The 24,789-nt window shown below is 44.7% G+C and overlaps 1 protein-coding gene across 1 annotated transcript in view; it reads right to left on the bottom strand.

Annotated features, from left to right (window-relative positions):
• CDH23 (cadherin related 23) overlaps positions 1-24,789 on the bottom strand; it is a 398,874-nt gene that overhangs the window by 7,775 nt on the left and 366,310 nt on the right. The window contains exons 43-61 of the mRNA XM_083614292.1: positions 24,324-24,426; positions 22,818-22,943; positions 21,838-22,041; positions 20,279-20,737; positions 17,688-17,804; positions 17,317-17,541; positions 15,163-15,332; positions 14,294-14,431; positions 12,851-12,970; positions 10,953-11,130; positions 8,871-9,082; positions 7,874-8,068; positions 5,827-5,937; positions 4,613-4,742; positions 3,468-3,731; positions 2,797-2,958; positions 1,470-1,726; positions 1,167-1,264; positions 74-194 (exon numbers count right to left, since the gene is read on the bottom strand). Coding sequence (XP_083470418.1) covers positions 74-194; positions 1,167-1,264; positions 1,470-1,726; positions 2,797-2,958; positions 3,468-3,731; positions 4,613-4,742; positions 5,827-5,937; positions 7,874-8,068; positions 8,871-9,082; positions 10,953-11,130; positions 12,851-12,970; positions 14,294-14,431; positions 15,163-15,332; positions 17,317-17,541; positions 17,688-17,804; positions 20,279-20,737; positions 21,838-22,041; positions 22,818-22,943; positions 24,324-24,426 — 3,390 coding nt within the window. The remainder of the gene's footprint in view (positions 1-73; positions 195-1,166; positions 1,265-1,469; positions 1,727-2,796; positions 2,959-3,467; positions 3,732-4,612; positions 4,743-5,826; positions 5,938-7,873; positions 8,069-8,870; positions 9,083-10,952; positions 11,131-12,850; positions 12,971-14,293; positions 14,432-15,162; positions 15,333-17,316; positions 17,542-17,687; positions 17,805-20,278; positions 20,738-21,837; positions 22,042-22,817; positions 22,944-24,323; positions 24,427-24,789) is intronic.

Raw genomic sequence — 24,789 nt, 5'->3', positions numbered from 1 at the left:
CTTCCCCCCAAAAGCATGAGAGCTGGAAGCAAAGTAAGCTTGAGAGAGGGAAGGACCCCCACCTCCATCTTACCTGCAGTGCCGACATGTCGTCTGGAGCCCTGGCAGTGATTGCTGGCTGCACATCCAAGACATTGTAATTCCGGAAGAGATTCCGCAGCTGCTCCTTATTCTCATCAATCATCTGTATTACTCTAGGAAGAGGGTTAAACCTTTATTTATGGATTCATCTTCCTAGTGTTGAAAATACACTTTTAAAAAGTGTTTATGGCAAGAACGATCAACCCTCAGCTCCCAGCTATAATTTCCAACTCAAGAGATCCTGGAAGCAGGAACTCATTCCATTAAATTGCATCAGAAGAGTCATGAAGCCCATCATTCAAATTCTTTTTTTAAACATAGTTGGGAGACCTGTTGCCTCCAGGTGTTGATTGACCCAGCTCCTATCAGCCCCAGCCAGCATGGCCAAGTATGATAGGAATTGTAGTCCAGTATCACCTGGAGGGCTGCAGGTTCCCCATCCCTGATCTTAAATCAGGTGTGAGACTCACAAAGGAATGGTACTGCTAGATTAGCAAGAAAAGGCTTTGCACAAATCTCTGCCATAAGGCAACAACAACAAAAACCCTTTCATGGTGAAGTAATCATTATGTGAACCTGAAGGGCTGTTTCAATTCAATATTTATTTTTAGTTATGATCAGCAGAGGTTGCCGGGGTTGGCTATCACTGCTTGAGGGTCTTTCTATCTAATATAAATACTAGTATCAGATGCCAGCTGACTAAAACATTGCCAAAACACTAGGACCTGGGTCTAAGACTCCTCATGCTTGTGACAGGAGAGGTTGTTATATCCAATGACATTATGCAGCCTGCCTCAATGTGACACAGTGCAAAGCATGGTTAGACCCATGTTTTATATTAGCAGCAGAACTGAACAAATCTTTAGCTGTCTATCCAACAAAAAAGTCTCTTCCTAACTGCTGAGGCAAAGGCAACTAACTGCAAAGGCAACTCTGTAGAGGAAGAGCCATTATGGTGCAATATGGCTAAGAAGTTTTGTGGGAAAGTCCTCAGCTCAAATCTCACCTAAGCCACCAACTCATTGCTGTGCTTCTTTCTGTGTTCAAATCTAAACCTACATAGAGGAGACACATGGAATCTTTACCGTTCTACATCCAGAATCCGGTTGGTTTCCCGGTTCACCACGTGGATCAGCAATTCTGTTTGGGCAAAGTTCACACGGCCTTTTTTGTCAACGTGGAACTATGGGAGACAAGAGAAAAAAAGGTGTCCCTTCTCCTATCCCATTCTTACATTTCCCTGTGACTAGATGGCTCCAGGGCACACACCCTCAAACGCTGGTTTTGCCAGGAAATTGGCCAGTTTCCCCCCTCTATTTCTTTGACTGAGAAAGATAGATCAACTGCTTGTTAAGGAAATGAATGTGTTGCCCCAAAGCAGCAGTTACCTGGACGTCATCCGTATTGACAATGGCCCCCGTGATGTTTGACAATAGGCTGATGAACTCTTCCTCAAATTGCCGTACTTTATCTGGGATCTCATTGATTATAATCTTCACCCGTTGGTCATCCCGCAGGATATAGATCCCCACAACCGCAGTGTCGTTATGACCAGCCAGGTCTGAGGCCATGACATCCACCACAAAGTAGCCAGGGTTGTAAGCAGTGAAGAGGTCAAAGGTTCGAAGAATCCCGTCTAGGTTACCTTTGAGAAGAACCAACAAGTGACCCTGCATGGTCAGAATCATCACATGATGCAGCCATGTTGAGATTGTGCCATTTGAGGCTGCGTGTGGGAGACAGCATGCTTCTCCATGTAAAAACCTTCCTGAACATAAAAGCAGCACAGCAGGTTACAAGGTTTAAGCCTAACCACCTCTCTGAAGTGCTAGTTTTCTAAATGCTTGTGATATTTTTTAAAGAAGAGGGAGCATTCAGTCATTGCAGCCTGAAATGGTATATACCAAACAGGACTGTACCACCTGATTGCTCCGAATACATGTGGATTAACCTTTAGTTTAACTCACTCCCAAGACCAATTAAACAGTGGCCCCCTTGTATTTGCAGCAACCAAGACCTACTTAAAGAGGAACGAAGCAGGCAGAGATTTTAAGTGTAACAGAAAGACTTGCTTTGTTCTGTGACACTGTTATACTCAAAAACTTGCCACAGTATAGTGCAAAGTTCCCTCAGCCTGGGTCTCCAGCTGTTTTTGGACTACAGTTCCCATTATCCCTGACCATTGGTCCTGCTAGCTAGGGATGACAGGAGTTGTAGTCCAAAAACAGCTGGAGACCCAAGTTTGGGAAACCTTGCTATAGTGTAATCTCCAGCAAAGAGATGCTGAAGATAATATAAAGCAGTCTTTGTTGTATGGCAGCATCCCTGTCAGCAACTTTTCTCAAGCATGACTGATTAGCAACCTTATGGATTATATGACCATGGCTCTATTAGCACACAACGTTTTGCCTTTATGAGGGCCGGCCCAGCCATGAGGCAAGGTAAGGCCTTAGGCAGTAGAGTCCACAGGGACAGCAGATCCCAATGTCAATCTTTTCTTCCCCCCTTTGCTCCTGATGTTGATCTTCCCTCACCCATTCTTCCCTGACAGGAAAGTGGGCACCATTTTGGGGTCCGCCTCAGGTGCCAAAATATGTTGGTCTGGCCCTGGCCTTCACTATGTAAACTTAGCAGGGCTAACCAAATGCAGCACAAACAAGCGAGACAGTTCACTTGGCACGGGTCCCTCCCCATGCATGCCGTTGCCTCTCTTACCAATGCTGAAAATGTTGGCCACCTCCTCAGAGTCGTTGGAATGTTGCTTGATGTAACGGATACCCAGAATGCTGTACAAAACCAGGCTATTGTTTCCCACATCGGCATCCAATGCAACAAGCTTGATCAGTTCGGAACCCACTTTTGCATCTGTTGCTACCCCTTTCGGAAAGGGAGTAGGGTGGGGTGAGGCAGAGAAGTAACAAAAGAAAAGCCCCAAAGGGAGAGAATAACAGAAGTAGAAGTCATTTCTTGGGAAATAATACCTACATCAAGGGTGGCCAACCTGTGGCCCTCTGGGTGTTGATGGACTACAACTCCCATCAGCCCTGGCTAGAATGGCCAATGATCTGAGATCATGGGAGCTGTAGTCCAAGCCAGATCAGCCGCCCCTGTCTTAAAGATCCCATTTTACATTGTGGTAAAGAGAGGTCACTAGTCCCCTATTCTGAATGTGCTTATGCACAAATCATATACAGTTTTGCCACCTCACAATACAGTAGCAAAGATTTTTACATCAGTCCTAAAATTTTACTTATGATTTTTTCTTTTGCAAATTGGCTTTGCCCAGTTTGCCTGATTATACTAAAATAAACCCAGGCTGTAAACCAAATGATAACTAGGTAAATTCTTTTTTAGAATGGGCATTGCTCAAGTGGAACCATCCCTACCTGCTGTGTATTCTGATTTGGTGAACCGGGGAGGTTGGTCATTAATGTCATCCAAAAAGATCCGTACTTCTTGCAGAGTAGCATCAGTGCTGAGATCCATGGCTTGGATCCTGGTTGCCCGGCGACCCTGGGGAGGTGACCAGTTCCTATTGCTAGAGGCTTTGACAATGATAGAATAGAAAGCTTCTTTCTCTCGGTCCAAGTCCCGCAACACCTGCAATTTTCCTTCCCGACTCAGCTGGAAATTATTCTCTCTGTTACCAGCTGGGAAAAAAGAGAGAGAACTAGTCAGTTTTGTTTTAAACTTGTTCCTCTCTAAAATGAGATTTCTGTAGTCGTATTAGTGTGGGTGGGTGAGGAGGAGATAGACACAGAAATTCCAATTAGGTTTCCTCCGTTTCTTTCACCCTTCAATCCCATTATCCAATGTTCACGGGCTAGTCCTACCAGGTGGGCACTCAGCAGTGCAGCTGTGGAAGTGAAAGGTAAAGGTAAAGGACCCCTGGATGGTTAAGCCCAGTCAAAAGTAACTATGGGGTGCAGTGCTCATCTCACTTCAGGCCAAGGGAACCAGTGTTTGTCCACAGACAGCTTTCCGTGTCATGTGGCCAGCATGACAAAACCGTTTCTGGTTCAACAGAACTCTGTGATGGAAGCCAGAGCGCATGGAAATGCCGTTTACCTTCCTGCCACAGTGGTACCTATTTATCTACTTGCACTGGCATGCTTTTGAATTGCTAGGTTGGAAGGAGCTGGGGCAGAGCAATGGGAGGTCACCCCATTGTGGGGATTCGAACCGTGGATCTTCTGATCAGCAAGCCCAAGAGGCTCAGTGGTTTAGACCACAGCACCACCCGCTCCTGCAGCTGTGGAAATGAGCTTCTAACCACACACACATGAATACATACAGGCAGCTCCCCATTTGTGCACAATCGGCATGTACACGACTGCTGATGCACGTGCCATTCTTGGCATCGCAAGGGGGTGGCAGTGGAATGAGGTAAATGGGGAGTTGCCTCTCTCTCTCTCTCTCTCTCTCTCTCTCTCTCTAAAACACTGAATGGTTGGTGCAACCAAAGATGATACAAACACAAGGCAGCATGAAAACCATCAAAGGACAGTCTAGAAAAAGAAATGAAGTCTACCTGCAATGAAGTAATAGACGATAGCGTTGGAGCCCTCGTCGGCATCTACTGCTCCAGTGACATTGCCCACAACTGTACCAGGACGTGAATGTTCAGGCACAGAAAGAACCTGGTAAGGGGGAGACCCTTTCTGCAGGAGATGTTGGGAGAGATGGGGAGACAGAGAGGGAAAAAACCACATGTTAAAAGGTAGCAAAAATAGACAAGCATAAAGTCACAAACGGTAAACAATACTATCAACAACTGACTGACTGAATGAATTGCATTTGAGGATCGGGGACTATCAGGTCACAAACCATATTGAACTGCAAGCAAAATATTTTTTTGAACTTCAAATAAAATTTGAGGTGCGACCAATAATACAAGATATATAAAGACAGCCAAAAGAAGCAACCTAACTTTCCCCTTTGCTCTTCCTTGATAACCTTGGCTATTTTCTTTCTTTCCATTTCAAGAGCTTTTTTAAAAAAAAATCCCTCCTCCTTTACTAATTTTTTAAGGAGTTAAACTGTCATCCAAGTACAGTGGTACTTCGGTTTTTGAATGTCTCCGTAGTTGAACATTTTTGTTTTCGAATGCCAAAAACCAGGAAGTAAGTGCCTCAGTTTTCGAATGTGCCTTGGAAATTGAACAGGAAACGCAGCTCCATTTTGAGTTTTCCGCATTGAGGCTTCTGGTTTGAGGCTTCTGGAACAGATTACGTTTGAATACCAAGGTACCACTGTATCTATATGTACACCACTCATAAGATTTTAAGATTTAAAAACTGCAAATAAAAAAAGCCATGATAGAAGGGTGAACAGTGCATAGCAAGGGCATTGTGAACTCCTAATATCATAGAATAACCTTTTTGCCGAAAACCTCCCTGACATTATGCCAAAAACTATGCTACCATCCTTTCCCAAAGGTCTCCCATTCATAGATCTCAGGCAATGGGTATTTCCTATTTGTCTGCTGCTGTAGCAGAAGTGAAGCGAGAAGAAACTTTCCCCTATGGATAACTGAACATTTCTCTAAGATCAAAGAATTCCCAGAATTTCCAGGGACTCCAATAAACTATTACGCAGAACGCATTCTGCAAACTGCATCCTGCGAGGTGGAGGTAAGAACAACCGTTCCCTGTATCGCTCCCGAAGGAACCCGATTGTTATTTTGGGACCTGGTATTCCACAGCTGCAATGAAGTCCAAAAGGGGAAGGGATAGACCTGCTTACAGGCGGCCTCAGGAAGACGGGCTCGTTGTCATCTATATCATCCAGAGCCACCTGGAGGGGCTGCATGGTCTCGTAAGGTGGTTGGCCTTGGTCACATGCCACAATGATCAGCTGCAGGAGGAACACACACACATACAAAAAAACAACACCTGGTCTGTAAAAAAGGGAAGCTCAAAAGTTCCGGAAGGAAACCAACATTTATTTCCCCCTTTCCTCCCCATGTCAAAGGGAAGACTCTACTCCCTAGCCAGTCCTTTGAGTCAGAAAGGGGAAATAGGCAACAGGGGCATTTCTTAATTTAGGATATAAAATGAAGGGCAGAAAGCTGGTTCAGTGTCTCAGTTCTGCATCTGAATAATAATATAATAATAAGTATTTATTATTTATACCCCGCCCATCTGGCTGGGCCTCCCCAGCCACTCTGGGCGGCTTCCATAGAAACCAAAAATACAGTAAAATATCACACGTTAAAAACTTCCCTGAACAGGGCTGCCTTAAGATGTCTTCTGAATGTCAGGTAGTGGTTTATTGCTTTGACATCTGCTGGAAGGGCATTCCACAGGGCGGGCGCCACTACTGAGAAGGCCCTCTGCCTGGTTCCCTGTAGCTTTGCTTCTCGCAATGAGGGAACCGCCAGAAGGCCCTTGGCGCTGGACCTCAGCCTCATGAAGGCATTACATGAGATTAGAACTAATAAGTAGCTTAATTTCTTCCTCATTTTAATAGCCTGACTGGCTACCATCAGGAGGTGGGGCAGGGGAGCCTTTTTGACTCAGTGGCTCTGATCCTGATCAGTTCCTACCCCCACAGGCCAAATTGGACAGGTGGGCCGCCGTATTACGATGTCAGGTGACTGGCAGGTGGCGCCTTGGTGCTGCACTTCCTAAGCTGCCGGCAGCTGGGTGCTTGGGAACTGTAGTGCTAGGGTGCTTTGCCTTGCTTGTAAGCACTAAGCAGCGGGTGGCCAACCTACTTTCTGAGGGGGCCAGATGTACAGTGGTACCTCAGGTTACAGACGCTTCAGGTTACAGACTCTGCTAACCCAGAAATAGTACCTTGGGTTAAGAACTTTGCTTCAGGATGAGAACAGAAATCACGTGGTGGCGGCGGCAGCGGCGCGGCAGCAGTGGGAGGCCCCATTAGCTAAAGTGGTACCTCAGGTTAAGAACAGTTTCAGGTTAAGAATGGACCTCCAGAACGAATTACGGTAAGTTCTTAACCCGAGGTACCACTGTACAGTCAAGTACCGTGTTGGTTGTGCAGTCAATCCAACAGACTTGAACCCACTGCCCGACAGCAGATGGACAGTGACTCCACACCCACTTTCTGCAGTGATTGGCTGTGTGACCAAGTTCCCTATGGAATCCAGCCGTGTTTCTGTCGGCCCCACACCTGAGCTCACATTGGATGTCAGGTATGGGACAGGTGGGCATGGTTTGGGGGAAATGGCTTTGTGGTCCAAACTGGGACCAACCTGGCCCCGTGGGATGGAGACTTCCCAGCCCGGCCCACATTAACAGGTTGAACCTGTGACAGCACTGCAGTAGACCCCTATAAGAGGCTTGTGGAGCAGTCCATGGATTAAAGAAGAAACAGAAGCCACAGAAAGAAACAGAGAGAGTTAGGAAAGGAACTGAGCAGGAAGGAGCTGGCTTCACACTTTCAGATCACATCTACAACATCTCTGCACCTGGGAGGGGGGAGCAGTGCTCCTAATCTTTCAGACCTACCTGTGGTCTGTGCTGATTCATCCCTATGTATATGGGGCAGCACATAGCTTGAGTGGGGAATTGACTGAGCACCTGGAAGGCTGCACTAGCATGCTGGTTCTAGGCCTGGTTTAAGCACACATCTTTACTGCAGCTTCACCACATCCCCAATCATGTTCCCATGTCTGAGTTCTCCACCTGCCCCTGGGCAGCATTGGGACACATCTTTGGCAGGCTGGACTTGGCAGCCTTCTGAGCAATGAGGGCCACAGCTGTGGACAAAGAACCACATGGGCTACTCCTGTGAATGTCCCAGCATTCCTGACCAGGGGACTTACGCTGTACACAGCTTGCTTCTCTCGGTCCAGCCTCATTGCTGTCTGGATGAGCCCGCTGTTTGGGTCGATGGTGAAGTATTCCCAGTCTTTGTTCCCTGCGCCGGTTTTGAGGAAGGTGTACTGCACAGCTCCATTGAGACCCTCGTCCTTATCTGTGGCGTAGACTTCATACACGTTGGATCGGAGAGGGATTTCCTGTTTGCAGACACAAATATTATATTGCCTGGGGAAGCTTTTAAGGATGCAAGTCTAGAAGCGTCTATTGGGGAAGAGTATGTCCTATGAACCATAAATCCCTACACACACACACACACACTTCCCTTCATTAAAGGTTCGTCAAAGCAGAATGGCCTGCCAAACTTGTACTTAGAGCTCTTGCAGCGAAGACCTTTAAACCTCTGAACTTAGAAGCCTATAAGCTTCTAAGCAGAGCCTCTGATGTGCAGGAGCACCATCATGTTCTCAGGACAGCTCACACATTACTTTAAGATCAGGTTCGTCAGTACTCGCAAGTTGTGTAATACAGAGAACAGGTGAAAGTAAGACGCCATCATCGTCCTGTTCTAGCCCAGTCTGGAGCATCATGTTAGCTCAAGCTGAGCAATAGACATCACTTTTATATTTGTACTCGGGCACCTTTCTCATCCGTTTGCATTGCTGCCACCTGATGGACAGATGCATCATTTCAGTTCTAGTCATTGCTTTGTTCATAAAGAAAAGCAGAATTTTGATTTCCCCCCTCAATAGCGCAGCCAGAGCGACTGTGTGCATCCTAATAATATCCAATTACTTATTACTGTACCTAAGATTGAGAATGATCAAATATGCTTCTGTTCAGGAAAGCAGGTGAGAGACAAAGCATGGATCAGAGCAGATATACTTTTTGCTGTGGGAATCTACACCATTAAATCAGCTGGCTGCATAAAGCTACAGAAGGCCAACGCTGGACTACTGTATCGTTTATCAGAAGCATGAGAAATTCTAGATAGGGATTTACCTCTTTAATGTGCAAGATAGTTCCATTGGGGGGGCGGATAAATAACGGACGGTTATCGTTGATGTCAATAACATCTACTTGGAGCATAGTTGTTCCCCAGAGAGGTGGTCTCCCTTTGTCAGTGGCCAGAACTGTGAGGTTGAACCTCTCATAAGACTGTAGGCGCCTGCGAGTTGTTATGAGCCCTGAGTCCTTGTGAATTCTGAAGGCCTCTACAGGCAGAAGAGATGGTACAGATACTGCATTAATTATTGCACTACGGAAACAAACCTTTGCAAGTTTACTTCAATAAACTTATTCAATAAATAGCAAAATGGAGAAAAAGGAATGTGTGTGAACAAACAATAAATCCATTCATCTTCAATTTATTTACTCTCTAATGATACATCAGACTAAATAATCGAATCCAGACAGTAATAAGTTTAGTAGCAACAGCACATATCTAGCTCATGCAGCAAGTTTCATAGTTTTAGGGCTGCCTATAAAAATTTCTCAGAAGTGCTGATGTTCCTGTGGAAACTCAGAAATCACTGCTACTTTTTAAAAAAGCAGATAAAAGGCTAAACAAACAGCACCAAAAAGGTTAAAACTGTTGTTTTTAGTTCTCTCCTTAAACAAGTGGGAATGAGGATACAAGTTTCAGAAGAAAGGTGATTTCCCTTTGCCTCAAATAGCGTAGTGGTTAAACGAAAACCTCGGAGACCAGGCTTCAAATCCCCACTCAGCCATGAAGCAGAGAAGGAGCTTTCAATATTTCCAGACCTGGGATCTACCTTTAACCCAAACAAGCATTTGGAGACCTCTTTCTTTCTTTCTTTCTTTCTTTCTTTCTTTCTTTCTTTCTTTCTTTCTTTCTTTCTTTCTTTCTTTCTTTTTTCTCATATGATGGTGCTGCTGCTATTGCAAGCTGTTGGTGGGTTTTGACCCACCAGTTGAAGACCAACACTCTAGAGCAGGCTTTTCCAAACCTGGGTCGCCAGCTGTTGCCAGACTACAACTCCCATCATCCCTAGCTAACAAGGTCAGTGGTCAGGCATGATGGGAACTGAAGTCCCAAAATAGCTGGAAGCCCAAGTTTGGGCAACCCAGCTCTAGAGGAATTTTTCTGTTGAGTTACTACGGGCAGACCCACCACTGGAGGGAGTGTAATGAATATTCAAGCCAAGCAAGTCTGATAATGAGGTGCGGTATGGTGCATTCCTGCTTCACAAGAGAAAGGCAAAGGGCTTTGCAGCTGATAACGTGCACCTCTGGGGACACCCTAGCGGTTGTCAAGGCAGCAGGTTTAGTGACACTGACACCAGTTCTTCTGTGACTGCTCCTTACAGGCCTGGTAATAATACTTCCTTGCTTTTCTCATTTTTTCCTTTCCCTGCTAGACCCATTGCTCAAAGGAGAAGAAAATCTGTAGAGAGTGGACGTTAAGCAGAAGAAAAAGCAGAACAAAGAGGAAGACGTGTACAGTGAGAAGAAAGGACAAAATCTAAGAGGGGGGGAAATTGAGAAGACTGCCAAAAAACTGGTGAGAATGGAAAGCTTTTCTGAACCTGGGTGATGCAGGGGAGGGTAGTGTCTCCCCAGTCAGCCTATGTCTTCAAATCTATGTTACCTGACCCTGCCTATCCTGGACAGTGGGAGGAATTGACCCATATCCGGATGCCTTCTTCCCACTTGACAGAAGAGAGATGAAGCAAGAGAGAAAGAAAAAGCCAACATGGTCTCCTGGAGAGATCTGGATTCAAGATCTACCTCTGCACTGACACTTCAAGTAATTAAATGGGAGCAGTAACCCAACCCGCAGGATTATTGTGAAGGTAAAGACATTACAAATCATTTTGCCCATTGCAACTCCTATGTGAAACTGGTAATAATTAACACCAATAACCAAGAACATCATACAAAGCAATATGGTACATATTGTCTACATCTACACAGTGATCAATTGCCTGCTCGCTCCCTCTTCTGTAAAATGGAAAGAAAGTGAGCCTTTTTGTGCTTTTGATGATTTCTGGGATTTTAACCCATCTCGCTCTCTTTCTTCCCACCTGTCTACAAATCTCCTCCGTGCATGAAGCTACATACCTACTCCAGGTCCTTCAATATTGTAGGTCACCATTCCGTTGTCTCCCTCGTCAAGGTCAGTAGCAGTCATCGTGATCACAGAAGTCCCTCCTGGCTCATTTTCATACACACTGGTGCTATACTGTTTTTTAGCAAATTGGGGTCGGCAGTCATTGATATCCAAAACTGTAATCACCACCTGAAATCAAAGCAAACCAATAATGTAGTTGTGGGGGGGGGGGGGAGAAGCCCCTTAGAAGACTGAAGCACATGAACATCAGATCCTCCCATCACAATGGTGCACACACCGTGGATACGAAAAAACCTCACTTAGCTGGCTCATTTTTTTTACGGGTATTTTTCTATGAATCAGCCCCTACAGCTTTATCTTCCAATCTGATCAGAAGAAGTGCTCTAGTCCGCTATACAGAGTGCAATCTCTAAAGAGCAGAGTACTTTATTTCCTGATTGGGAGATAAAATTCCTTTGCCCAATCTTTAGGGCTCCTATTGCCAGTGCTGACTGTGAAGCATCACAGTGTTAAGATCACAGATAAAGACCTCTCCCTGCTCTTTAAGGCAGCATTGCAACCATTCCAGAGCATGTGCAGTTCGTGTTATGTGTCTGTGGTCTGCAGGCCTCTAGGCTGTGTACAGATGCATACACACATATACTTTGGCCATACCTACTGCTGGTGATGTGGCCCTTGGAGGGGTGGCTGACCACCAATGCAGGCCTTGGGCTGCAAATATTTAGCCAACCCCGATGCAGATGGGGATCCTTGCATAATGGGAGTGGCATTTGTTGTCCTGTCGCACATGGCACTGAAAGAAGAGTCCATGTACATTGGAAATGTCTCAGTAATCCTCCCCTCTGCAGTTCAGCATCTGATACTGGTATGGTTTTCCTTACCTGATCCTGCCTGTGCCACGTGGTTCCTATGTAAAGCATAAAGGTAAAGTAAAGGTACCCCTGCCCGTACGGGCCAGTCTTGCCAGACTCTAGGGTTGTGCGCTCATCTCACTCTATAGGCCGGGAGCCAGCGCTGTCCGCAGACACTTCCGGGTCACGTGGCCAGCATGACAAGCTGCATCTGGCGAGCCAGCGCAGCACACGGAATGCCGTTTACCTTCCCACTAGTAAGCGGTCCCTATTTATCTACTTGCACCCGGGGGTGCTTTCGAACTGCTAGGTTGGCAGGCGCTGGGACCGAACGACAGGAGCGCACCCCGCCGCGGGGATTCGAACCGCCGACCATGCGATTGGCAGGTCCTAGGCGCTGAGGTTTTACCCACAGTGCCACCCGCGTCCCTTGTAAAGCATAGGGAGCAGTGATTGTGATGATTCCCATATGCATTTCTCCCTCTTCCCATAACATCTACAGTCATACCTTGGGTTACAGCCACTTCAAGTTGTGTTTTTTCGGGTTGCGGACCGCCGAAACCTGGAAGTACCGGAATGGGTTACTTCAGGGTTTCGGTGGTCAGGTATGTGCAGAAGTGCTAAATCGCACTTTGCGCATGTGCAGAAGCACCGATTCGCAACCTGTGCGTGCACAGACATGGGTTGCGAACACTGCAGGTTGCAAATGTGCATCCCGCATGGATCACGTTCGCAACCCGAGCGTCTACTGTATTTCTCTTTCTCCATGCTTTCTTTGTTTTGTTTCTGACACAGTCTATGACTTTGTTTTTATTTTTATGAAATCTCCCCTCCTGCCTTGGTCTTCCATGCAGTCACAACCTTATGCACATTTGCTGTTACTGCACTTTTCTTCTTTTCTGTACTCTTAGTAAAGTTTGGAATGGAAATACTGGGTGTCACTATAATTGAGCAAAGCAGATATGGTGATACTTTGCCTCTTCCACAGAGGTACATTTTCCAAAACATGCAGTGAAGCCTCTATGTCACTCAATTACCTGCACAGAGTTCTCTCGGCGGTCACTAGAAATGGCTCCTGGATTGTCTCTGGCTACAGCAGTCAACATATAATGATCTTTCTTTTCTCGGTCCAGGGTTGACATAATGTAGATATCTCCCTGGAAAACACAAAGACCTTCAGAAAGTTATTGGATGCATTCAGGCACCTTTATGGAAGCGGTGCATTTGCTAGACGGAGCACATTGCTTTTCCTACTTGGGCATCAGCAGGGATTCAGTTGGACAGTAAGTTATTTTCCTATATAAAATGACATTTGCAGTCAACTGAAGGTACATCTGCACTGGGACCCCAATGTTGCAGTTTTGGGGGTTGGTCTCTTTGGGTGTTCGTAAGGTATAGCATGTGTCAAGGATATGCGACACAGTTGTGACAAAGGTAAAGTCTGTTGGGAGTGTTGCGGGTATCAAGGAGTTAACACCGTGCTAGGGGGAAATGCTGACTCAGTATCACGTGATGAGTCAGCATCATGAGACATGGGGCGTTGCCTACTTGGTCTATAGCAAGCTAGTATAAAGAGGTTTGGTTGACTTCCCCATGCTGACTTCTCCCCTGTATGTAATCCCTCCCACGTATACTGATTCCCGGATGTAAGAGGACTGCTTTATGACGACCCAAGACTGCAACTGCCTTACTTAAAATGCAGCTTGACTCCTGTCAAGTGGGGCATTTGTACGTTCCAACTCAGTTTACTATTGGTTTAAATATAATTTGAATCGTGCGGTGGCAAGAAGCCCCCTTGGGGCAGTCGGATGACTGTTCTGGAGCTTTTCTAAAAGGAAACTTCTTTTATAAAAGGACAGAGGGAAGGTTGTAGTCCTTGGACTGGCTCATAAATGGACCCTCTTGACCGTAAGTGTTAAACTGGGCCCATGATCTGAAGTGAGTCATGAGAGCCAGTGTGGTGTCGCTTAGAGTGTTGAACTAGGACAGGGGAGACAAGGGTTCAAATCCCCACTTGGCCGTGGAACTCACTGGGTGACTGTGGGCCAGTCACTGCCTTTCAGCCTAGCCTTCCTGACAAGGTGGCTGTAGGGATTAAATGAGGAATCATGTATGCCTTGGAGAAAAGGTGGGGGGTCTAAATGAAATAAATAATAAAACAGAATAAACATCTGCCTGGACTGAATCACGTGAGTCCACTTTTGAATCTAGGTTCTGTCGAGTCCATCCCTAGCTGTGAGTATTTGCATCCAACTCTGCTACTCGCTTCCTGGCAGCATATGAATTCTTTATACATGCACTTCTCTTTTTCCACCACCTGCCCTCTGATAGTCAGCGGATCTCAGGCAAATGTGGGAGTGGCTCTGCTATCCACTAAATTGTTAGTAGTTGTTCAGTAGACCTGACTACAAGCAGGGTAGAGACAAAACTCAACAGAGGCTTGGTTAGTCAAAGACCTGCAAGCTGGCTTAGTTTATTACCGTGTTGGGGTTGATCCCAAACTTGCCCTCCCCATCTCCCAGGCTGTACTCAATCTGGGCAAAGCGTCCCGAATCGGCATCTGTGGCACGGACCCTCAGAATGACAGTGCCTAGTGGGACATCCTCAAAGACAGGTTTCTGTAATAAAGACAAAAGAAAATGATGATGGCAGACATTTTGACTGGTATCAGACCCAATTCTAAAGGGGTATCAGACCCAATGCATGCCACAAACTGAGTGGTGGAGCTGCCTGTCTATCACCGATGACAAAGCCTAATCTGTACAACAAATAATCAGCTTCAGGATGTGTTGATGGTAATTAGGTTACATTCGTGGAAAAAACATAAGACTGATTCACAGAAGATAGGTCTATTAATGGCTACTAGCCGACATGGTTAAACAGAGTGCTCCTTTTCAAAAAGGCAGTAGGACTCTGAGGACCTGGTGGAGCAGGCAGTCAACAAGGAAATGCTTCGCCATCATGTCCTTGCTAGTGAACTTCTCAGAGATATTTGTCTGGTCAGAGGTAGATTTCAGACTGGATGGCTAGAACATAAGCCCCATCTAACCTTGCACCCACCTCACTCCCCACAATATATTGTGAACCAGGGGCCACCGACCTTTTCGCACCTGTGAGCTTCTTTGGATTCAATCTCTTCCTAAATTACATGAGGTTATATGGTTAGTTTTAATGTGATTCTTATCACGGAATCTCACACCACAGGTGGTATGCTGTCCTGAATGTTACGCTCCGTAGAGCTGTTTCAGACACTTAATAATATTTCATAGTAGAGGAAATTGTTTCATCTGATCCTGCTTCCCAAGTCCCCGTCCCCCACCTCCCCACCTAGACACATGTTTCAATTCACCTGGTAGGATGGCTGGCTGAAGATGGGGTTGTTGTCATTGATATCCACAATTTCTAGGTGCACTGGTATCTCGGCTGATCGCCGGGGAGATCCGTTGTCGGAGGCCCGAACAGTGAAGTTCAGCCATTGAACTTCTTCATAGTCCACTGTCCTGTTGGAAATTACTTTTCCTGAAAGAGAAGATTATGACTGCCATCTTGACTGATGCTAATTTTTCTCCCACCTCTCTGCAGCCTTCTAACAAACTGTTATGTACTGAGTTGAATAGGATCCAAACTGCAGCAGTCTGATTGGTCCTAGAACAATAGGATCCAAAAGGCAGCAGTCTGATTGGTCCTAGAACAATAGGATTCAGAATGCAGCAGTCTGATTGGTCCTAGAACAAGGCAGCAGTATGATTGGTTGGCAGGAACCACCCAATCATGCTCCAGATAGAAGTGAACCCACAACCTGATTGGCTTACAGTAGAATTCCGGAATTAGCCAATCATGTGCAGCCCATTGTGTAAATAATGTATATAAAGCAGATACTTTGAGGGGACATTCATTCATTCCTCCTCACCACTATGAGCTGAATAAAGAGCATGAAATCACTTTGCGACAAAGTGGGAAACCATTCCCACTTTGGAATGGTTTCACAAACCATTCCAAATGGAAATTAAAAATAAAATAAAAATGACATGCCCGCAGACAGCTGGTTCTACTATTGGAATGGCAGACAGTTAAGACTCTCTTGCAACCCTTGGGACAAATTTCGAAATGCTTATCCAGAAACATATGTCCAGGGCCATTGCTAATGAAAATCTTAGGGGTCTGGTGGTCATTTCATGCTAGGAATGAAGCTCCACTTGGCTGGAGGCAAACAACGCTTTTGATAAACATTATTTATTTTATTATCTACTACTTAATTACAACTAAGTAGGATACAACAGATATAAAAATTGGTTAAAACTGTAAAATCAGAATTCAGTTAAAATGCTTGCTGGAATAAGCAAGTACAATTGCACCTTGGTTCTCGAACGGAATCCGTTCAGGAAGTCCGTTTGACTTCCAAAACATTCAGAAACCAAAGCGTGGCTTCTGATTGGCTGCAGGAAGCTCCTGCAGCCAATAGGAAGCCATGGAAGCCCTGTCGGACATTCGGGTTCCAAAGAATCTTCACAAACTGGAACACTCACTTTTGAGTTTGTGGCATTCGAGAGCCAAAACGTCCGACTACCAAGGCGTTTGGGATCCAAGGTACAACTGTATTTCATGGGTACCGGAAATGCAACATCAAGGGGGCCTGTCTGACCTCCACTAGGGGGCCCAGAACAATGAACTCCTGACTCCTGTTATGTACGAGCCATGAATGTGAACCAAAGGGGACCACAAATAGTGATTCTGCGGAGAGCTTGCTGAACCTCTGGTGCCCATTGATTCCTGCATTACAAGCAAAGAACATGCAAGTACAGTCTTTCAGAGATTCCAGACTGGCTGTTTGCAACACGGAACAATTTACTGAACATTCCTCCGGATAGTGCCATACGGAAGTTTATATGACACTGCCAGCTAACGGTTTCTTACTGGACTTTTTTGCAGTTAGAAAAGTGATGGGATCATTGCACTAGAAAGTGAAGGATAACAACAACATTTTGTGCCAATAACTAGCCCACCTGAAAGCACCTTTTGTACTGCCCGTCTCCCAATAAAGTTAGGTCCAAAAGCCTAAATTTAGTTTGTAATCTCCTTGGGGGCAAGGACACGTTTGTTGGGTTTTTTGTTTTTGTTTTTGGCTTATGCTACACTGTATAGCACCATGTACAGTGATTGCACTGTGTTAAATAGGTCTTCCTAATTAAACAATTTCTACAAATTACGAAGGAAAAGAATGGTGCAGGATTCTTGAACGTACAGGAGGTATGTTTAGAACTTGGCTAAATGAACTTGGCTATAGAGGTCAGCCCTAACAGAGACCTGAGTGAAGTAGAAAAGGTTTCATACGAACTTTTTTTTCATAAGACTGCCCAGACAATGAAACTTCCTGTGCCATTGGAAAAACAATGGAAAATAAAATGGTACATTTCTCCTCCCCCATACAGAGAACCTTCCTTAGGGATCCCTTTGGGATTTCCTGGTAAGAATGGGGGAGGGGGGTCCCATGTGTCCCACCTACCTGCTGAGCTGTCTTCCAGCTGGACATATCCCTCAGGTGAAAGGTCGAGTAGCTCATAAGTGATCTGACCATTAGCACCTTTGTCTGGATCTACAGCTGACACGGATATCAAGGTGGTCCCTGGAGTGGCCCCTTCCAGGATCCTTTCCTTGAAAAACAGTGCCCCGAAAGGGCGGAAGCGAGGAGTGTTATCATTGACATCCAATATGTTTACTGTCAGCTTTGCTGTGAGAGGTAGAGAGGAGAGGGGAGAACAGGGAAGAGTAAGGATAAAACACCTGAACGTTTACCAGACTGATACCCTCTCTTTTTCTGATCTCAACACCATCACATGACTCAGTTTAATGTGAAAATTACAGGAATTACCGTACCATTTGGCACACTAACTGAGCGGTCCACCACATCGCTGGCATTGTCGTAGACGGAGATGGTGACTTCGTAAGTGGCTACCAGCTCCCTGTTTAGAGTGGACTTAACTTTCACAGCACCTGAAAGTAAGAAAAAGAAGGGGGCAAATTCAAACTAAATAGCATACTCAAACCATGGGAGCAAGAGCTTTCACAGGCCAAAGAAGTATGTTCATCTAACAAATGTTTACAAGCTTCTTAGTCTCTTTTCACCTACATTCTCCCTAGCCAGAAAACCCATCTATAAACACACAGCACATCCAGATTCTTTTGGTTCAATCCAACCTAATTCTGTACCGTGCATTATTTAATATTTTTGGGTTGGGCTTTTTTTACATTTCTTTTGTATCCCACATACTTTTATATTACGAACAAGACTTGTATTTCTTCAAAGAACCTGGATACTGAGAGGCAGTGTATTTTGTGAGAATGATGACTCACCCTAAGTTAAATGAGTTCAGATATTGACCAGAATATGCTTTCAGTTCTATGCAGAATATGTATCAAGGCATACTTGCTGAGAAAGGGTTTCCAAATAATCTGAACAAGGCTTCAGTCCTGAACACTAATACTGAACACAATGGGATTTCCTTCTTAGTAAAAATGTACAGGATCGCTCTGTTAATCTGTCTCCTGTGACCTGCTAAATCATGATGTGGCCTCAGCACACCTTTCAGGTCTGTCTCCTTTCTGTGACATTCATGGTCTGGTCTACCTTAGCATAGCAAACTTATATGGAGCCACAGCATTGCATTCATGAGGCTGCACGAGGAATGGATAAAATGCTGGCCTTGTGCAGAGAGAATTTAATCTATGATGCCCCTTGGGTGACTATGAGTAAAACACTATCTCTTAGAGCAGGCATAGGCAAACTCAGCCCTCCAGATGTTTTGGGACTACAACTCCCATCATCCCTAGCTAACAGGACCAGTGGTCAGGGATGATGGAAATTGTAGTCTCAAAACATCTGGAGGGCCGAGTTTGCCTATGCCTGTATTAGACTACCCCCTTCTTTGCAAGATTGCTGTTCGTATAAAATGAGGTAATAAGATTCATACAAGTCTCCCTCAGCTCCTTCAAAAGTTGGATAAGAAAAGTGATAAAAGAAATTGCAAGCTGACCACTGTGGGCCTTAAGGGTCAGAACACCAAATTTGTGTTACACTGCATTCAGGACTCCTTGCAACCCTGCCCTATCCACCAAAGAACAGGACGGAAGTTCACTTACCCTAAAAAATCCTTGCCCCTCCCACTCCCTAGCAGCTAGGTGCTTCTGAGGAGCTTTCAGCATTCAGTCTGTGAAGGCTGTGACACAATGCATGGAAGGCACGTTTTGGCTGCTCTTTGCCAGCAAGACACAAACTGGCACTGAACCAGGGATGGTGAGGATGAGAATGGAGGAGGTGTTGACTGAGATGGAAAGAAGACACTGAGCACACGCATAGAAACAGAAAAACCAAACCTGCAGGTCTGAGAGCCGTAAGGGAAATAAGAAGATTATAGTTAGTTATAGTTGAAGTGAAGCAAGTAGCCATTCAAAAGTGTACAGAGAAAGCAAAGGGAGAGTCAGAAAGGGCAAGGCAGACATAGGAAAAAAGGGGAAAGAGCAGGACGTGAAAAGGAAAGAGAAGCAGAGGTGGGAAGAAAGTAGAAAAGGTGGGAGAGAATCTTCCTCACTGTATTCTGTTCTTAGATTAATGGCTGCTGTGGTCAGGAGAGTCTTGCCCAGCTTTGGCAGTTGTGTCCACTGCACCCCTTCCTAGAAATGGCGGGTCTGCTACAGACACAGTGATACATACCTCAGTCACCTTCCAATTTAGATTACTGTAATGCACTCCCTGTGGAGGAATCCTTGAAAAGTGTTCAGACACTGCAGCTGGTGCAAAACAGCCCAACCACTTGTGGCACACACCTTTTTAGACCACATTATACATGTTTTATGTCAATGGGCAGGCTTCTGATTCATTTCTGCGCTGAATTGAAGGTGCTGGTGCTTACATATAAAGCCGTAAACTATGGGCCAGGATAGCTGGAAGATCTTGCTCTCTCATACGAACCTGACTGTGTGTTGAGAACATCACCGCTGTGAAATTCCCTCCCAAAGGAGGTGAGACCAATCCCATCCCTGATGCCATTGAGATAGGCAATGAAAACATTCTTAGTCAGCAGTGCAACTTTTAATGGTTTTAAATATCTGGCTGCAGATTTTACTCTGATTGTAAGGTTTAACTTTTGAAACTTGGTGGTGTTGAGTTTTACATCAGCCACAATGGGGAGCTTTTTCTTAGGGCTGGAAAGTGGGATAAAGTGTTCACACAAATAACTAAACAAATTGTTGACTTTAGGAACTCTTCAATATACAGAAGGTCTGACAAAGCGACACTTGATAAAACTGTTACTATAAATGCTGTTTTGGGCCCATAATGTTTCTTTTCAATGTTAAAATGGTATAGAGTATTCATTTTTCCTGCCTTCCGTTGATTTTGGCCATTTCCCTTAGAAACTGTGTTACACTCCCATGTTTGGAGCAGTATTTCAGCCTCCCGACTCTTGTACCTGTTCTAAAATCCACTGCAAACGCTCCCTGCTGGTCAGGCACAAGAGCATCATTATCATCTTTGGCAAGGATTTCAATGATGTAGTATTCCAGCCGGGGATTGAGGTCTCTGTCTTTTGCAGTCATCTCAGCAACAACTGTGCCTATTTCAGCCGATTCAGGGACACTGACGGTCTGGATGGGGTTGATGAACTCTGGCTGAGAGTCATTGACGTCGTCAATGAGGATGCTCACAGTGGCGGTTCCAGAGAGAGGCGGTGTCCCTCGATCCACAGCAATCACCGTCAGCCGGTAATTGTCCTTCTCTTCTCTGTCTATGCTGATGTTGGCCACACTGATCACCCCTGTGTTGGTGTTGATCACAAACCTATCTTGAGCTCCACTTTCGATCCGGTAGCTCAGCTGCTGGTTGAGGCCACTATCCATGTCAGTTGCCATCACCTGGAGAACAGAAAAACCTAGGGGGGACACCCAGACTGTGAGAGCTTTTCAGTTACCTGAATCCTTAGAACACAAGAGTTGACATCTAGGATCAGTCCCACAAGCTGTTGTCTCCAGCAGTCTTCCCCTGCTGAAGCCTGCTATAAAGAAAGCTTAAGAAAGCTCATTAAGATATAGATGTGTGACGATAATATGATATGAAATACCTCCTTCCTACAATTTGTAAAGAACATATGGGGAACAGATAAGGTCAAAGGAGCTAAATGAATTCCATCAGATTGTAGAATCCCCACCTGTGGAATGCCCTCCCCAGGGAAGCTCGCCTGGTGCCTTTGTTACATATCTTGAGGTGCCAGGCAAAAACATAGGCCTTTGGCTAATTAAACAATGGATGGCCTTTTAAGCTGTGTGTGTGGAGTGGTGGTGGTATTTTTGTTTGTTTGTTACTATGGCGTGTATTATTGTGTTTTTATATTGTAATATGCCCTGTGATGAAGGACAGTATAGCAAAACAACAACAACAACAACAATAATAATAGGCTGCATAATGGACAATATGGATGGTCATGGTGAACTGAAGGTAGGCCATATAGGTGACCTGAACAAGATGTGAACTCTAGCATTAAAGAGTGACGAACACTTTGTACATTCCTCGATGGGCAAAACTATGTAGTGACTGCCAACTAAACACATATACACAAAAACAAATAATTGTCTCTTCCTTATTTGCTAATTTATGGGAACAGAGCAAAAAAAAAGAAAAAGAAAAAAGAAAAATGTGATCCTTTGTTAACTGGAATTTTGCTCCAGTAGTCTGTGTCCAGAATACAAGTGTGTTTATCAGCATGGTAAGAAAAATATAATCAGGCAGATCCAGACTTCACACTGATTTCACTGGACCTACCCTAAGCCTGTCTAAATGGGGATCCAACCCAATATCCGTATTGCCCATAAATGGCCAGAGTGTGGTGTAGAATATTGCAAATTTATCTCTTGATTTCCTGGATTGCATACTTCATTTTCAATTACCACTGTATGGTTGTTGTTTTTAAGAAATCCCAGTACCTAGCCTCATCTCAGTCTCACTAGCTTATTTGTACTTTGCCTTCATTCTGACCTGGAGGGCTGTTTTCCAGCAGGTGAGCAGTCAACAGTGCCGGGTGAAAAGTTGGCCTATTGTCATTATCATCCAGAATGGTCACAGTGAGCCTAGCGGTGCTGTTCAGCTTTCCAATATCCATTGCAACCAGCAGAAATTCCAAGACCGGATTCAAGAAGGCTTCTCTGTCTATCACTTGACCTGGCCTCACCAAAACAACCCCTGGAAGTTATGAATAAAGATTCTATTAGGAAGGATAGGAACCAACTATAGGCATGTGCAGCCAAATTTCTACCATGCTCCACAGAGTGCAAATCTCATTTTGCCAAAATAAAATCTGCAGCAAACTCTACAATTCTGCGATTCTATTTAATTGGCGTACCAGCACTTGGAAGTTGTAACAAATGGCAAAGGAAAAGGGAAGTCTCCTTACTTGGAGACCATATCGTGTCACCTCCCAACAATTTTCCCCAGTGAAGCCCATTACCCACACCACCATGTGACTTCTACGAACTACATGTAGAGCTTGCCACCAAAATGGTGTGTCGGTAGGGTAGCAGACTGTTTTGTCAAAAGGTTCTGCCTACTGTTGTACAGGACTCAAGAACAAAAGTAGGCCATGGTATAAAAGTGGCCCCTCCAGTTTGGCCTCCCATTTACTCATTCATTGTTTGGGTAAACAAAAGCTGACACCACTGGTGAGTTTGTTTATGCAAGTCTTTTCAATAGCTCGCCCCCAACAATAAGCCAAACAGACGAGTTGCAAGGCTGTACCCGCTTCACATTGCAGGTGAGGTGTAACATGGAATGCTCCTCACAGAAAATACTCCCTACACACAAAAACCCAGATCTTCTCCATGTGCTTTAAAAAAGCCCAAGGGTCATTTCCGGCCTGCTCTCCTATTGGTCAGGGCAAATATTCCATTACCTCCTCACCCCAGACCAGGGTATTGCACTAGATAGGCTGCCTGCCTGCTAAGCTGGTATGTCTTTCTTACCTGTTCTGTTGTTGATGCTGAAAAGGTCTGTCGCTGCCCCAAGGAGCTGGTATGTCACCACAGCATTGATGCCCTGGTCGTTGTCCAAAGCTAGAATTGGTCCATTAAGGACTGTGATGCGAGTTCCTGAATTGAACATGGGAGGCCATTCAATCAGAGAGATAACATCAATAGACTGCCTCCTTTCCCTCCCCCCCCCGCAATGATTAACAGTGAGTAATGAATGGGTGAAACATGGTGAGGTCCTATGAAGAATGAGACAAAAAAGAAGTGCCTGGTGAGGCCTTGGCAGACTGAATCAAGAAGCCCCTTGGGAGACGCCTTACAGCCCTGCTAAAACAAAACAAAAAAACACACCACACAATTCATCAGGAATATTGAAATGAAAAGGACATTTAGTGGGAGTTTTGCCTCCTCTTGTTTCTGAACTCACATACTATCAGGGAGTGCGGCAAGCAAGGACATTGGTTTATAGAAGTATAAATATTTTGGCAGAAACCTAAAAGTACTTAAAGTTCAAATAAATGGTCTGGAGAATCAGGAATGATATTCCAAGCCTTCTCTAACCCATGTCTGGAAGATAAGAAATACGAATACAGCCAATGTCTTCTGGGGAAAACTTGCTAACATGAATTCTGACATGTACACTTCTTTGGCCTCAGCAAATGGGACCACACTAATTCACAGTCAGTTTCTTATATGCTATTATTATTTAAGAAAGGGAGTTAGAGAAGGTCTAAAAACTTATTCATAAGCTTGTTCATAAAAATCCCAAACTACTGGTTTCATGAAACTAATAAAAGTATTTTGCCATTTCACAACAGAGAAAAGAACTATGGGTATTTTAGTAGCCACAGAAAATGAATAGCATCTATATAAAACAAAAGTGATCATTGTAGAAAGCATCCAACTGTTAAAAAAAATTCTATCATTTCCAACAAGTCCACTTTTACCAGGTTTAATTTGATTTACGTTTTCCAGCATTTCTCAAACACAGCTCCCCAACTTTATTAAGCACATCTTCTGATACAACAGCTGCTCTAGGTTCTTGGCAACTAATGCAAAACAATTTCTTTGACCTCCACTATATGTGACATATTGAGAGTCCTAAGTCTGCTACCTGCTTTTTCCAGGTCAAGGATGGTTCTGCTCATTTACCGTTAACATCAGATGAATTTTTCCTCACTTGATTTGCATCTGGGTGGGTTTTTCTGGGGTGGGGAAGATAGTTCCTCTATTTCTAAGTAAGTGGTTGGAGAAGACTGTAAAGAGGCAAATGTATGCCAAGTGATGTTCTGGCAGAACAGATAACAGCGTTCAGAAACTGAGATGTCCTAAACAGTTTTCCTTCTTACGTCACCACATTATTTGTTACAACAGTTTTAACATAATATTGTTCGAAAGTAAAAAATAAAATATAATCCCATTAACAACAGAAGACCTGGGCTGAACAAAGGGACCACCTGCAAGTTGTGAGATTCGAATATATTAAGAGGAAACACATACCTGGAGGGGAGTTCTCCAGGATCTCGGCCTGGTAGGAACTCTGAGTGAAGAGGGGGTGGTTATCATTTTCATCTGCTACTGAAATCACCAGCAAGTCGAAATCCTAAAGTGGTGTGAACGAAAAGGACAAAATGACTACAAAAGAAGCTGCAGTTTCCTTTAGCAGGGGCTCGCAATCATCATGACTGCTAAAGAATACAGACTGGTCTCTTCGGGGGTTTTAAGGTTTTGTTAAGATTTACAGGCTGCTCAAGAGCTTCACTATGCTTTATTGACTTAAGCCTGAATCCTAGAGGCCAATTCAAACAGGTAGGTCATATATAATGCTTGCAAAGGTGTTCAGGCTTGGACATTTGCCTCTCTTTAGGTATGTGCTGTTTGAACCTGATGCACATGTGGTACTATTACAAGGGTGCTTTTTCCGTTAAAGCCAGTACCCAAAGAGAACGGGGAGCCAGTGCAGACA

Source organism: Podarcis filfolensis (genome assembly GCF_964270895.1).
Source record: "Podarcis filfolensis genome assembly, chromosome: 5".
In the NCBI taxonomy this organism is placed as follows: Eukaryota; Metazoa; Chordata; class Lepidosauria; order Squamata; family Lacertidae; genus Podarcis; species Podarcis filfolensis.
The sequence above is the reverse complement of the archived record's forward strand: the minus strand, read 5'-3'. Positions and strand labels throughout refer to the sequence as shown.